At 38.5% G+C, this 16,662-nt stretch overlaps 1 protein-coding gene across 1 annotated transcript in view; it reads right to left on the reverse strand.

Moving 5' to 3' along the window:
* Positions 1–739: 739 nt before the first annotated feature.
* LOC104543450 (serine palmitoyltransferase 3-like) overlaps positions 740–16,662 on the reverse strand; it is a gene marked incomplete at its 5' end in the record, with an annotated part of 19,203 nt that continues 3,280 nt past the window's right edge. The window contains 3 exons of the mRNA XM_010188428.1: positions 740–1,204; positions 3,585–3,714; positions 4,644–4,779. Of these exons, the coding sequence (XP_010186730.1) occupies positions 1,091–1,204; positions 3,585–3,714; positions 4,644–4,779 (380 nt within the window). The remainder of the gene's footprint in view (positions 1,205–3,584; positions 3,715–4,643; positions 4,780–16,662) is intronic.

Raw genomic sequence — 16,662 nt, forward strand, 5'->3', positions numbered from 1 at the left:
TGAACCAGACAAGAATATTTCAAGAAATGTTATTAAGTGGATGACCTTAGCACATTTAGAAAAGTGAAATTTAACAGGTGGCAGAACTGCTTATGGTATCTTGAACAACACATTCTGTATAACTCACAGCTTCATCATTATGTACTTGTCAGTGAATTTATTAAACCCATAAGTAGTTCAAGAAACTTAGGAATGAGCCCATAAATGTAATCTGCAGTTTGGGAACTGCAAGTATCTGACTGTTTTGATCAAGGATTTTATGGGAAAGTTAAATGGTTATTAAAATTATTTACTACTGCTACACAAAAAGGGAGCAAGCCTGCTGAAGATTTTACGTTGTGATAAGATGTGAAAGGCTGTAGGTCAAATGTGTTAGCAGAAAAGCATTTCTGTTTATGTCTAAGCCCAAATTTTTGTACATTACGAAGCTCATAGTGTGTTTATATGGCCAAGAAAGGGTCTGTGTAAGGGAGGAGGTGTTTTCCCTTTCCCATAATCTTTCGTCAGAAATGTATGATCCGATCAGGCTACTTTTCTTGTTTTCAGGATTAGCCTTTTTCTAACATTTTCTGACCTTGGAGAAATGCATATAAGGGCAACCTAGTTAAAGAGGTTACTTTCTGCTCATTCCTCTGTAGTGGTCCACACCAATGTCTTGATTTTTGCTCTTTAACAGATAAAAGTCAATCTCACTGATGAAGCTCAGCTATATTACCATATTACACTGGAATCCATTCAGTTTTTAAACTTTATTATTTCAGTCATAATTAAGACTATCTGAAGCCTCTTCATAAAAAGGGGCCATAACAAAAGCTGTATGTTAACAACTCGATCAATGGATGCACTAATTCTGCATCAAAAATACCGTAAGAATGACAAATCTCCTGGGGAGGCAAATCTGTATCAATATTTCAGTCTTTTGAATACAGAAATTTGATACAATAAAATGCAACACCTAAGCTTCCCCTCCTTTCAGTTTACTGAGAAACAAAAATTGTCCTTAGAAGGGAAGAAATGCATTCGTATTTTTTAGGTTTTGGGTTTTCCCCCCTTTCATAGCATCATAATGTTCTCTTCATGGGTGGGAAACTTAATCTTCAAGTTCAAGCCTAGTTTCTTCATACAGTTCCGGATGAGATGACTTGGAATACCGGGAATATTTCAGTTGCAGAAAATCACCCAATTCATCCAGAGCATTCAAAACCTGCAAGACCGTTATACTGTATCAATTCTCTTGGAAAAGAAATTAATTTCTAATAACCTTTAATTTACAGCAGAAGAAAAAGATAATAAAAACATCAATTAAAGAAAGTTTAAAAGGGAAATGGACAATTTTTGCTTTCATTCTCCTGTAGTGAACATCAATGCAGTCACAGATGTACAATAGTATGTACGAGAACAGAATTCACTCCTTCAGTAGGAAATTGTTTATTAGCAAGTACATTGATTGGACACAGATGAAAAACACCCACATTTTTCTAAAAGCACAGGGATAAAATAATCCAGATAAAACGTTATCTTTACTTGTGCAAAAGGGATGTGTAAGGCAATACTTCAATATTTCCCTATAGATCCCAAAGACTGGAGTCGCCACTGTAATTTCTTAGATGGGACTCAGTGCACAGTGCTGATCAGAGTCATCATAAATATTCTGAATAGTTTAAAATTTTTTCATCCATTCCTTTACCTTCTTGTATTAATATCACAGGCATAATTAATAATGCATTAATATTGTGATGCAATTTGCTGAGCTGTGTCCCCAGCCCTTAGTTCAAAAAGCAGCCAGAGAACTCTATACCATAGAGAAGCAGCTCAGTGTTTGGCAGCATCTGATCCACATTCAAGACCAGTCAACCTTTTGGCATCAAAGAAGAAAATGGCAATTTTGATTTTGAGCCTGTTTCTGTTAAACCACTAAAATGAGCTCAAGAACAAAAAGGAGTAATTTAGTAGTAGTTTATGCAGAAAGATAGCTTCAAGGTCATTAAGGAAGTTATTCTTGGGAGCTTGCCCTTTCATGGATCTTTCCTCTTTTTAGTTCCAGGCTGAGTTTCAAAACAAATTTTGCCAAAAGGTAAAGTTTTCATTGTGCTTTATACCTATTGCTACCCTGGGTTTAGGCATATTCACAAAGTGTTTGTCCTAAAAAACCTTCCATCTGCAAGTAATTAAACTCAGGAGATTTCCATTCCCCCATAGTGTAAAGACACTGAAAGAATGCCACAAGTACTATGGCAATGATCCCACTTCTAAAGGCAAAAACACAGCATGCTCAGGAATGATGGCTGGAGAGTGTTTCAGGCCTTCACTGGTACCAGGAAAGCAGCAATGTGCAGGTAGCGGGAAGTGAACATGCAATGAGGGGCTTGATATTTGAAGGTGGGGGAAAGGAAGAAAATCAAAGCAGTAATCTCAAGAGATTAACCTTCAGATCGACTTCACTGCCTATTGCTAGTTACATAAGCCAAAATCTACACAAACAGCAAAAGCCAGCAATGACCAACACAAGGACATAGCTGCACCCTGATCTGTGCAATATTATCTTTATGGTACTATACCTTGTTAATAACTACTGTGCCTTTAAGAAGAGCAGGGATTTTACACTGCACACACTCAAGGCAGATTTTTTTAAGTTGTTTGGGAGAGGTCTACGCTGGGATCTGGTCAGCTGGGCAGGGCTCTGGCCTCAAGCTCCACATGAATCTCAAGATGCAAATGGAGAGGCAGGGGGTCCTTGCAGACATAGGTTCTTGTCTGCATGAAGGAGTGGCATTTGTAACTCAAAGGCCTTCCATGCTCACGGGTTTTTTGCTTTGACTATCATTCTTGTGCAAATAAAGGACAAAGAAAGCCTGAATTTTACTGCTAAGCCTCTGTGTTTCATGCCTCTAAGAGAACTTATTCTGAGAATGGAAGAACGTATATCAAGTGAAGCCAAAAAAGACCTTCAGCAAGAAAGGGAGATGGAAAATTTCAAAGAGTTTATTTTAAACACATTTCTGACTGCACTGGAATGGAGGTTTACAATGGAAGTCTCTACATACTCTGAACAGTACTTCTGATTATCAGAGAAAGATACAGAACTGAGATAGGCGAGGCAGCACCAAACTTCATTGGGTTCAAATAGTTTCAGATACTGTTTGCAAATTCCACCAGTACCCCCAAGGCTGACTCATATACTTCTGCAATTCAAGAAACTGAAATTGTAAAATGGAAATATAGAATGAAAATAAGGGTATGGAAAACTTAATTTACAATTATTTCCATATTTTTTCAGGTTTCCTACTCTGATAGTTTTGGCTTAGCATTTAACTTTTGTCTTGCTGCGCTTTTCATGTAGGTCTTTATTAGTTATGGCAGAGTTGGTCTCTATTAGAAATAGAAGAACATAACAAGTTAACTGTCCCATAATTTACTTTAAAAAATAAAATATATAAGGCTAAAATACCTTTAAAGATTAAGTGTCAAGGCCAGTAAAACAAATGTAAAAATGAATTATTGAGATCCAAAGTAACAGACACACAGCTTCTCCCAACCTCCTTAGCATGTGAAGTTAATTTCAGCAGAACATCTGCTATGCTTACCGTGTCTAACATCTCCCGTGTATGTGCAGCTGACACACAAAACCGAGCCCTGGATTCTGTGATAGGAGTAGCTGGAAACCCAACCACAACCACCCCAATATTTTTTTCTAACATGCGTCTCGCAAAAGCCCTGAGAAGGAGAAGAAAAACCAAAGTAAATATCTCCAATAAACTTACCATGAAGAGAAAACATTCAAGTATAATAAAACAATGGGTAAAATCCTGTCTTCAATTGAAGTGGATGGTAATACTCCCAATTTGTTTCAATGAAAGCCAGAATTTTACCAGTAGAGATTTTTTGCTGCTTCACAGCTCATGAAGTCAAGTGAGTGTCAAATACTAGAAGTGAGATGGCAGAGAGGGCATTGTACAATAGACATGATTCATTAATCTCAATGAAAAGCTTTAAGTGCAAATCAAAATGTTTGGGTGTTCACAGTCCCCAAGCACTGAAGAAACCGGGCTTCTGCAAGGTGAGAGCTGGGTTCCTGCACATCAACAGCAAAAAGACAATCTGTGCGATTGTTTCTTGGCTCTCACAATTACTCTACCAGTTTAGGAACCTTTTGTGTGTATGTACTAGATGTAGAACACATAATCACCCTAAGCTACTTGCAAATACTTCCTAGAGCTCAACTCTTACACTATGCTACTACTGACTTCTGGTATGCATGTCCAAGTCAGTGCACAAGGGTTCCTTCCTATGTACTGAATGGTAAAACATACAAAGACCATTCAAAGATCAGATGGGGAAAAAGAACATCCATCCAAAACAATTCATACATCAAAGGCAATATGTGCTTTAATGATTAAAAATTAAAAAAAATCCAAATCCAAAATGCTATCAAAAGTACTATTCCAGAGCTAGGTAAAAAAGAGTGAGAAATTTTAAAAATGCTGGATACTGGAACAGCTCAAAATTATGATGAATTAATGTAACAGCATATGTCTCTCTTGTGAAGCATCTACCACATGTAACTACATTTTCATAGTGTATACCAAATAACCTATGCAGTTGAATAGTGTTAGTTTTACCAACAGGTTTTTTTCAGTACTTACCCTATCTTACCAGGCATATAAAGGAGTAAGGGGACAACAGGAGAATCGTCATTGCCATAAATGATGAAGCCCATTTCATGCAGTCTTCGTCTGAAGTATCTTGTGTTTTTCCCCAGCTGGTACACTCTTTGGAGCCCTGAAATGAGTCAGTCAGGGGAACTGTCAGTAGAAAGATCATAACTGGAGTCTAGTAACAGGCAAGAAAAAAGGGCCACAGGTAACAATTCAAAAAAGTTTGGCTGAAACATGTATTTTGCTATTTGATTCAGTAGAAACACATGGAATGAGCTAAATGCAGCGATGTTGATTTTCATGGCATTTTAGGACAGACGACTAATATTCTTGTACTCGTGAGGTGCCTTCCCATCAGCAGAGACAGTATGTGTTCTGGGGATAGGTAAACAATTCCCTTTACTGTATGGCTCTGATTAAAGCCTACTGGATTACACAAGTAAGTAGCTATATGCCTCTCCGGATATAGGACATGTAAATAGAGTGTGTTCTTTCTAAACTTAATTCACTATAAAGGGAAGCAACCAATGTCTACAGATGTTGACACAGATGTCAATATATGCATATCTCTTCTCATTAACAATATTCCACAGGGTTTCTCCTATATCTTAGTTACTTCTGTGCATACACTTTTTTATTATTATATTCTGTGACTGTAATAAATCTTAAAGTAGAAAATACTGCATTTTGGTCAGCTCAAACTGGTGCTTTTGCTGCAATTTTTTAGATAGAGGAAAAGCACGTGATAAAATGTTGTTACTACACAAGGTCTGATCTTCTGCATCTTGTTACCAACATTCAGCATAACTCCAGTTACTCTAACATGCATCTACATACTTAATCCATTGTTGAGTTCTGCTCAGTTTCTCCGTCGTCTTATCTTGCTATCATTACCTCAACACGATCATCTGATAACAGACCAGTCATTTAAGACTTTCAGACACAAGTTTTGTTTTCTGTGTTGTCCCTGGTCTCATTCAGTCATGAATCCACTGATGTGTTCCCCAGCAAAACTGACAGGAGAGTTGAAAACCATTATTTTTAATGAAGGAAAAAGACAAAAAACAGCAGAGAAAAAATGTGCTGGAAAAGTAATCTCAGCCTTTTCTTTTGCAGTGACACTAAGGAGGTGGTTTCTGACAAGTGCAGTTGCTTCCCCACACATCGCATTCAAAAGGAAAGGGCCACACTCAACATTACTGTACTGTACTGTCACTTCCCCACTCCACCTGCATTATATTTCATCAGCAAGCTAATATATGTGCTACTCTTCCAATGCTATAACATGCTGACAGGGATGGTACCACCTACCCCATAGCCACATGCTGTCTTTTCCCACTGCCTCCTCAGTACCAGTCCTAGGTTTGCACAGACATACGATGAATCAAGCCAGGTCCATCATCTGCCTGATCTCCCAGAAATAAAACTGCCAGACCAATACCAAACAACAATTCTCTAAATCTGTGCTGCTGCTTGTGCCTGCCCAGCAGAGGTTGTGGAAACATATGGTAAGAATGGGATTTAGGGGGACAGATCTCAGCTACATTCTTATCTTTCATTTTCGTCATGTTCACCAGCCCATACTTTCAATATCATATTATGTCACCAGACATGAACATTGAAGCCACCAGTACAACTGATTTCCTTTTTTCCTTTTGCTTTTAAGGTACCTTTGCACAGATATATTATGTTTTTCACTCTTCATTTACTTTTTAGTTTTACTTCACCTTTTGATTTGCTTCATTCTTCATTTACTACTTTCTGCTGTCACCCTTCTTTGACTGGATGTCTGTTTCCTAATTTTCCATCTTTCTCCTTGTGGCCATAGTGGCCAGTTACGTGTTTGTAGGTGCTACGTACCACCTTTGGCAGATTTGTCCTCAGACCACATTCTATTCCATCGCCTGCTGTGTCTTTTCTTCCTATTCCCTTTTGGCTAAGGTGAGGATCACCACACCTACGTAAACCACTTTTCCATTAATTAATTCTGAGTGTGTGTAGGTTTGAACAAAATCTAATGCATCATTTGTTATGTATCTACCCAAGTCAAGGTTCTGTCAAAGTTCTGGCTGGGAAATTTATAAGGAAACTGGGACTTGCTTCACAGTGATCAGCGTTCTGCTGAACAAATTATAAGACCTCATAAAACCAGTGCATTTGTAACTTTGTGCACAAAACTGCCCACACAGACAACCTCTTAGTCACAGTTTCAGTAATTCAGTTTAAAGCATTCAGTGGAAGAGATCTGCTGGGTTAGAAAAGGCCACAAATAGTTTAACTATCCCTCTAATGCTGCTAAAACAAAAACAGCTGTGCCAGAGCAAGAAAAAAAATGAAACACAAAAGCATCCCACTACAAAGCTTTCCAGTCACTAATAAAAACAATAGTCTGTGGTATTTCCAAAAATATTTTTGGTGTAGTAGATCTCAAGGAACCAGGAGGAAATATTGAGGAGGAAGAGAAATGGGGGCAGGGCAGGGGAGATGGCAAGGAAAGGGAGTTAAGAGAAGAACTGCAGATAAATGTGTCTGAAGTCTAAAGAGAGACTTTTTCCCTTGTTAGAATTTGTAAAGATGTTATTAGCACCTCCTGAATGCCCATATTACAAGAAGGAGGGTGGAGGAGTAACCTGAACTAGGGGCTTAAAACGCCTACTGCTTCTTTCTGTCTTAGCAGCCTGTGAGCTAGTTCCCAAACTCCCAGTCTACAGCATTCGAAACTACTAGATTTTCAACTAGAGAAAGTTTTCATAAATGCAGGTGTTCTTGGCCAGTGTAGTTTAACATTTGTCGCTTTCTCCTTTCTGTTCATCTCTTTACCACAAAGCTGGAAACAAAGTGTCAGCCATGCAAGATTCCAGGCCATTCGTATTTATCAAACCATATGCACATGGCCTAAAGTTGATTAGTTTGTCTCTACTTATTTTAGGTACCAGAAATTCAGACTCCCAAGCAAGAGCGGGAATCCAGCAGAGGAAATATTAGACCTGAAGGAGGAGTTTCAGGCAATCCCACAAAAGTTGAACACCTCTTCCTTTTCCAATTTTCCCTTTAAAACCCTCAACCAGCTTGTGACAGGACATTTTCCCTTCTGAGACTCCCTGTGGAACTTATTTCAAGCCAGCCAGTGCTGATACAAAAGAGTCACTTGAATGTTTTAGCAACATCCCAGAATAGTAATTTCATTTGCAGGGATGCATTAAAGAGCCAAATAGAAGATCAGAGCACTTGCACATATCTGGAGGGAAAGAAAGCACATTAGGAGACAATTGCTACACACACTGTATTTATGGGTGGGTGGCTGGGAGGAACCTATTTCTTTACCAAGTGTCAACACTTTCCTTTCTCATGTTAAATTTTGTGGTCAAAGACCACATACACACATCACACGCACAGTCATCTTATATGCTGTCCTGATAAAAGCAATAAAAATTATTATTTTTCTTATCTTAAAGTTTGTAACTGTATTTCAATGCTCTTTTTCCTTCCTTTATGGGACACTCCAATGTCGGATAAGGAGGCAGATCTGAGCAAAATGTCTATTTGAGTCTCATTGGCTCAATTTCCCCCCCACACTGCAGATTAAATCAGTGTAAGAGTGATGAATTCAGTTTAGAATCAGATCTTAGTCCAAATTCACTGTGGTATGTTTAACCAAAGACACCGCATTTAAAAAATATTTCCTTTGATTCTTGATGCTGTGATCTTGTGTACTTTGCTATTTATTGAATGAAAATCTGCAGAGTCGAACCCTTGAGCTAAAACGATATAGCTGCATCTATTTGAGGGTAAGAATTTACTTGTATGGCACTAATTAGAGGACTAGGTCCTTAGACAGTAAGTATATTTGTTCAAAAAATTCTTAGTTTGCAAAACTCTTGAAGATTTACAGTCTATGCAAATAGCTTATAGCACAGTATGCAGGATATCCAGATAGTTATGTTCCACAAAACTTGTGAAACACATCATATGTTTGGAGAAAACAACCTGGGAAAAGTGATGCTTGTTAACTAAAACTAAGCCTACTAATGCTCCAGAGTTTGCAGCTGAGGTTGAGAATGACCATCCGTCTTTGTATACAGGTGAATTAAGAGGAGACAGAAAGAGAGAAAATTGAAGGATGAAGGATTCTTACATTTCATAAGTTATCTTCATGCTGCGTGGCACATACAGTGTTACATAGCCAGCTTACTGGGATTTTGTTGAAATACAAGATTAATTACTTGGATGGTACAATAAAAACAGATCTACTGTGTCTGCAATCCATCTACTGCTGGCAAATGTAGAGTTTACTTTTGTTGCACCACTTTAAAAATATTTGGTTTACTGCAAAGTTCTAAGGTGTTGGCAATTCTGGGAAAAATGCAAAATATATTTTATTTGACATTAATTATTGGTTATTGCTCATTTTAGCTTACTAATTTCTGTAGGCTTTTAGAAAGTTCTATACCTCAAAATTAATACAGTTTAGTCTAAGGGAGAAAAACCACCCCAAAAACGCAAACTAAAAACAAAGGATGGTAAGAGAGAAATGATAAAACACAGTGGCTTGCTCATAATTTCTTTGAAGCAACAGGCTTTTAAGAGAGCCACTTAGAGTAGCAGACTTGCTAGTTGCTTTGTCACACATCAGACTACAGCTTCGGACCTGCTTTCAGTGAGGAGCTCCTCTGAAGCTTGACAGCAGGAAGGCATCCTGACTACACATCTGATGGTCTGATCTCAGGCAGCTGTTTTCTGGCACAGCTCCACAAACTTCAACAGAGCTTTGCTATTTATGCCAGCTGAGAACCCTATCCTGGCAGCAAAAAAAGTAGTAACACTATCAGCTCTCTGAAACAAAAGTTTGTTTTCCTCTTCCAGAGATGTCTGTTTTTCACTCCTGCAAGATTTTAATAAGCAGTGAAGCTGGCTGCATTCAATTTCTGCACAGCCACTCTACCTTTGAACTCTTCCTGGAGGCTTCTATCCTCGGAAATTCTAACTCAGTATATTGAAAACGTGAATATGTAACCTGTAGCCTTCCATATCAAGATCTCAGGTGTTTTTTAATTGAAAGGGAGCTGATTTTCCTGAATCTGTTCCAGGAGAGATAATCCTACACTGTACTCTTTTTTTGGCATGAAGTGTACTCTTCAAGACACAAATCCACGTGCTTTAATCTTCTCCAGCTGTTGCTCTGTAGAGTCTTTCTAGACTCTAGATAATTAGTTACACAATCAAACTTTTACATACTGGTGTCAGTGTGTCTCTTCAATCTGTGTTTGCTGGATGGAGAACTCCACTCCCTGCCTTCCTCTACTAACAATTAGATAGTAAAAACTTCCACAGGCTGAAAAAAATTTGGAAAACAATAGCTCTTCCCCACTAAACTGTTGCAGATGGACAGATTTTATTTTTTAACTCTAGTTCCACTATAAGAGTAACACACATGTACCTCCATATGCACTAAATCACAAATAGAATGCTATAAAACTGGGGTGCCTAAAGGAAGTATGTTCTCAGATTTTAAAAAAATTATTAAAAAATTGCTATGAATTGGGGAGAAGTGAAGATATTTTCTTCTACAATCTAATGCCAACTAGAAACCTAGTAATTTCAACTTAATTCAGCTGGTAAGTAAGCCCTTAAGGACTTATTTAGTCAGTCCAACTTTAACTATGAACTTCTGCAAAACACTTTCCAGAGCAGATTAAAGGAAGAAACAGCAGCAATTTCAGCTGAAGCAGAAAGGAGAAAAATTGCACAAATTATTTCATTTTTACCTTATTTCTCAAATGAGTCAGCCATGCCTATGAAGCACCTTATCTATATTCAGATATATAATGGAAGCATTCAGCATCTCTCACAAAAGCAGGGACAGAATAGCTAGCTTTGGCTGAGCCTTATTCACTCCCAGCACAGGTGATTAATCACAAAGCATGTCAGTCCCCCTTGCTGAAAGCCAGCCAGTGCACAACGCATTCCATCTGTATTGTGATAGATGTTTCTGAAATACCAGTGATCTAAACACTGTTTGAAAATCCACTCCTCTCTTTGTGCTCCTCAGGCTGATAACAGTGCTAGATTCCTTGGGCAGCAGCAAGCAGTATCTGGAATGGAAGAAGGATCCTCATGCTCTGTCCAGGTACCAAAGACATCCTTAAAAGGTGACTATGTCATGGAGCTGTGTGTTGCTGTCCCTGGGGAAAGAGCAGCTTTGTTTGCTGGGGGACAGGCTATGAATCACATCCAAGTCTGGTCACATCCCTCCTCTCCCTGCAGTTAATACTAATTTGTGAATACAGGGGACACCTATCCATGGGTAGGGTATGCAAGAGGACTTCAGCACTGGTTTAAATTTGAATATGAAAAAAATTACTTCAAATGAGGTAGAATTTGGTCAGTCCTCAGAGCTCTTGCAAATCACTGCAAACACTATTACTGCAAAGCCCTTGCTTGTACAGATCAACTGACCCTCCATGGATACATTTGGCTTCCTTCAGAAGGTGGACTGCATGGCAGGTGGCTCTACTGAAATAGAGTGTCTCACTCATTTTAAGTAAAGATGGCAGAATACTCCACTGCTGGGAGAACATTTGTGGTGTTCAGCTCAGACAAATAATGATCATGACAGCATGTTGTCATCATTAGCATCCTCACTGTCATAGTGACAGGGAGCCCTAGTCATGAAGCCAAAGCTGTGCGAAGAGGGAATAAATTCGCTTAAGAACTTTAAATGTAAGCACATACTTATTGGGAATATTAACTTGCTTAAAATTAAGCCAGGGTTCAAGCATTCTGCTTGATGAGGACCCAAGAGAAGCAATCATCTCAAAATGACGCAGTGAAACGGGAATTTGAGAAGTAACAGTAAAAAGACATACTTTAGTATGACTGATTCTGTAAGCTGTTTTGAGCAGGTTCAAGCGGACCATCGCTAAGAAGCTTGCAGTATTAAAGCTTACAGCTATAGTTTCATGATCACTTCCGTCTGGCACAGATTTATTCTGCTGCAAAAGGGATAGTTCCTCTTGACTCCAGCTGCTCAAGTCCTGGCACTGGGAATCATGTAGCCATATGGTAGATTGGCTCAGGGAACCAGTTTGGCTGTATGCGAACCCTTTGTGGGAAGGTCAGTTATTTTTCAGCTAGATCAGTTCTCTGATTCAGTTCATTGCATGGCTGCATGAACATTAATACTGGCATAAGGAAAAGGGGCACAAATAAGGGGGCAGGCAGGGTTGGGAAAGGCAAAAAGGCAGGCAAGACTGCCCTTCTCAGCAGCAGTGCTGTTTTACACTGGATTGTAGTGACATGAAACTAAGATTTTTGAATTTACAGAGGACACTGACAGGCAAAGCTGTTGTTTTCAAAAGATTGCTGAGCACAGATAGCAGTGGAAAATGTTGGAAACTGAGCATTTTAAGAAGCTGGTCCTTCAGTCATACAAAAATATAAGGCAGACAGAAATATTTTTAAAAGGAACCTTTTAAAAACAGATCTTTCTAATGCCAAGACAAAACAGAAAGCAGCATTCTGCAGATTCTTGCAATCTGAATGAGCTCAAATGCAAGAACTCAAAGTCACTGAAAACAAAAATGAAAAGTCATAGTTGCAAAAAGATAAACCAAATGGAAAGTAAATTAACATTTTAAAGAAACATTTTCTATCTAAACAACCTCAGGGATTATCTTTTAACATAACAAGGACAGTAGATTCCTGAGGACAGGGCTTTAAATTTTTCAGCATCCCATAAAAACAAATGAAAAATTCCCATTGCTGTTGGTGAATTATTCTTTGCCATGCATTAAAAAGAAAAATGATGGCTTTGTAAATGCTGCAATTTGCTTTTTACACCACTATAATTTATTATTAGTCATCAAGAGATTTGCTTTTGATTTTCTAACAGTCTTAACTCTGTCTGCCTAGTGGTTCTATTTTTTACCTATCAAATTTAAGTGTAAAAATATTATTTTGGTATTCTCAGGCAGAAAAGAGGAAAAAAAAAAGGTTCAAGGTCACAGCTGTAGGGGCTGTGTTGCATGCAAGTAAGTGTGCTTGAAAATTTGCGCAGGCTCCAGAGTCTCTGAGTCAACTACAGTCTCATCATGGGGAATAAAACCGCTAAGGCAGCTGCTGAGTTTCCTGAGGTATCTCCAGTGGTGTAATGAGAAGTCACAGGAAGAACATATAAAGAATATCTATATTATGAATTATAAAGAGTAAATGCCATGGGAACTTCTGCTTCCCATATCTTCTAATAAATAAGGAGAGACACATTTGAGATGAAAGGCCACAAAGGCTTAAGAGGGATAAAATATTTTTTTATAGACTATATAAACTGAACTGTGGAACTTGCTGTCTTCTGGCATTACTAAAGGAAATACAGCTGCCAGAAGTTCATATGCTTTTGAACAACTCTGTTATAGGACCTATGATAGTATTTATGACATTATGTTACCAAGAATAAATGTATCTTGTTCTACAAGCCATCAATTTTCAGAGTCCTGTAGAACATGGCACTGAAAATCATCAGGACTTTACTAAAAATATTATTTTATATGAAAATGGAAATACATTTGCAATTTTTGTTGTCATTCTTGGACTCTTCTGGTACAAATCACTCAAGAAACATGACTTGGTCAACCTACCCCTCTCTCCCAGGCATTAACAACTATGCCTATCAGTTTTGAGGGAACTACTACCTTCTAATTCAACATTTCTTGTGCATCTATTTTCCCAAGTCATAGCAGAAAACATGGCAAAAGAAGAAAACTGCACTACCTGGCTGTGGGCTCTGCAGTATCCTCCCAGTCATGTTATCATGGCATTAATGCCTCAAAACTATTACAAATATCGATATTGATATGGGACATACCCATACATTTATAGATGGTTTCTGTGGGATATACCATATCTTCTCTGTATCTTTTAAATTATGTCAGTGCAAGGCTTTTAGAATAAGAACTTCCCCATCCAAATTGGAGTTTCCGCCTGCAAAGGAAGGTAAGTACACATCTTGCTAGCACACTTCCACAGCAGTTTGTTGACTAAAGAAGAACAAGGAGTGTCTGAGGTAATGGTCTGGAGGGTTGTATGTTTGCTATAGATTCTTACAGATGCATTTATCCCTCTTCCTAACCTTCCCCACACCAGACCCCATCTTCTCAGCATCTCATTTTGGTCTTAGTCTCCGTCCTTATCACCCACTTGTTATCTACTCAGTGTTGTGTCTCTTCTGCTTGTCAGAGTCTCTTCACTCTTTAATGTTACTGGCTCAGCTCTCCAAGTGCCTGACAGTGCAGGATGTACATAGGTGCTCAGGACCCCAGTCCTCTGCCCAGGCTTCAGGTCGGAGATGGTCTGTTCAGACCCCCCAGACTGAGCTGGAAGTTGGTCCTTCATTCAGTGGATATTGAGATTTGATAATGTTAACTTCAAGCAGAGATTTTTTAGAGATTTGTAACATTACAAGAGTCAGATGGTATTTCATAGACATGGCAAAAATTATAAACTTGGCTATCACAATCCAAATCTTCATCCCAAAGCCTGGCGAAACTGAAGATCTTCAGTGGAAAAAGGATTTTAAAAAAATCTCCCACCTGCCTTTTTTTTTTCCTTCTAAATTATCAAACTCCCGTATGTATATCTAGCCTTCTTCAGAGGAAGGACTGGATCTTTTATGTTAATATGAAAAAACTGAAGCCTGAAACAGCTACCTGTTGTGGATAATTTCCAGCTAACCAGTTTAGGTTTCACAGAAGTATTTTTAAAGTGCTAACCTGTTCCTTCCTTTTTAATTAAGCTGTACCCCCTGTTTCCATACACATTTATTAATATCCTGTAGTTATGCATCCAGTATACTGATCCTGTCCTGGAAATGCACACCTTGATTCCTTTTCCAAGGAACTGTATTCTTACTATTTGAAAATAAAGAAAGAAAATATGGGAAATCAACCATTTGGATACACACAAGGATAAACACAAGTGGTATTCCCTGCATTTCTGGCCTCTAGCATTACCCACTATATAATTTTACCTATGCTACTCTTCTCTGGATCAGCTGCTTAACAAATTAGTGGAAAATAACTACCAAGAAATTAAAAGGAATGTAAAAGCATGATATTGGGGAAAATATCAAAGACAACAGTGTGAAGTGCTAAAAATACAGAACAAACTGTTTTCAGATCCTTCTCTTGGTTAATCTCTGTTAATCTACTGAGGAGTCAGTCATGAAGTTCAGATGTAAGAACAAACTGGGTTAACGCATTTGTCATACCATTATTTCATACTATTTTCAAGAAGCACCCTCTAGAGCACTAACTCTAGTTAACACAGAACATTTTAGCAAATTAATTTTATTCTTTTCCAAACCATTCCAGTATTTTTTGCAAGGCTCCCTCCCCTACAGAAATGTCCTGTGGAGGATGAACCATCAGTGGAGATCTCCTTAGAAAGGATTCCCCAAATCATTCTGTGGGAAGAGAATATAATTTGAAATTGATTGCAAAATATACTCCTTTTATCGATTCAACTGGTTTCCAGAGAACAAAGGTTCCAAACCACCCTGTGGTTCACTTGCAACTTCTCTGCCAGGTGCCTCTGCTATACATCTCATGCTTTCACGAGAAGGGCTCACATGCAGAATTCACGATTTTCTGCAACAGCAAACGAACAGAACTCAGCTAAGGCTGCTGCAATCCTTTGAAACAAAAATATCTAAGAAGAGACAGTGCTTTCTCTGTTCTGTTCCTCCATCCTTTCTAAGCCATCACCTTCCTCTCTGATGGCAAAGCAGCATTGTAGTGTTGTGCAGCATAACATTTTTTCCTGTGTTTTGGGTTGTGTTGTTTTATTTGTTCTTTTTTGTAGTCACAAGACAGCCTAATGAAGGGAGGCCCACATGAAAGAAAAACCAATAGACTAAAATAATGAGTCTGGCTCAGAAGGACAAGAAACATTTTTACACATCATAGCCAGTTTGCTAGCCTTTGTGCTTTGTGTGTAGTTGTGATATATGATTTAATAATTTGTTTTTCTATTCATTTACATTTTAGACAAAACAAATTTTAAATAACTGACAGAACACTGATTTCTTTAATAAATGATTTGTAGATGATTTAATAAGCACTGATTTTGTGCAGAAATACAAACATTGCATCATTAAACAACACTGCTTCTGGAAGAGAAAATGCTGCAAACTTTTAGCCCTAAGACAGTCAGACACACACATCTTAACTCCATCTGGAATCAAGTTCTCCTGTTAGCCTGCACTGAACTGCATGCAGAATCATGCTAGCTGAAGGTAATTTTAAGAGGCCTTGAAGGTTTGGAAATGCTCGGCATGTTTAATACTTTACACGCATCGTCTATGAGAGCCTCAAGCATGTAAGTCTTGTGAAGGCTCGATGTGAGACTGCCCTCTGACGGCAACCATGTCCTAGAGCTGGAGCAGGGACCAACAAAGCAGGACAGGCTGCACACATAGCCCCCAAGGTAGAAGAAACATGTCAGAACTGGTGTTTCATATTGAAGAGGTTGTAGACATCAGCACACACAACCTTGACCTTTCAAACTTCAAGTTGGAAACAGTTGTTATGCTCTGACTTCTCTGCCAAAATAACAAAAGCATCATTTCCTTATTGTCTACACATTGCACTGGAGTTTTGCCTGGCTTTGTTATTACACTCTCTTTTTGTACACTGGGGTCTTGTAAAATCTGGCCTCATTAAAAGTCTGTGATAAATGTCTTAATAGACTTGTCTTTATCACGGCTTGAAACCGCCCTTGAGGGTGCTGCAACAGAATAGTGCAGAGCAGTATCTTATCTGCTCTCATAGACCCTTTTTCCTTTCCATTTCCACCTTACCCCATCATATCTATCAGGAAGGACTGATACAGAATTATTCTGTTAGTTCTACACTAGTAAGAGAAATTAGCACAGCACAGTGCTGCTGGACCGATATAAAAAGAGAACCTGTATCTTCAGCTACATGTTACACAGTAACACTTCTCGGGCATTCCT

This window comes from Mesitornis unicolor, unplaced genomic scaffold (genome assembly GCF_000695765.1).
Source record: "Mesitornis unicolor isolate BGI_N332 unplaced genomic scaffold, ASM69576v1 scaffold2140, whole genome shotgun sequence".
Taxonomy (NCBI): Eukaryota; Metazoa; Chordata; class Aves; order Mesitornithiformes; family Mesitornithidae; genus Mesitornis; species Mesitornis unicolor.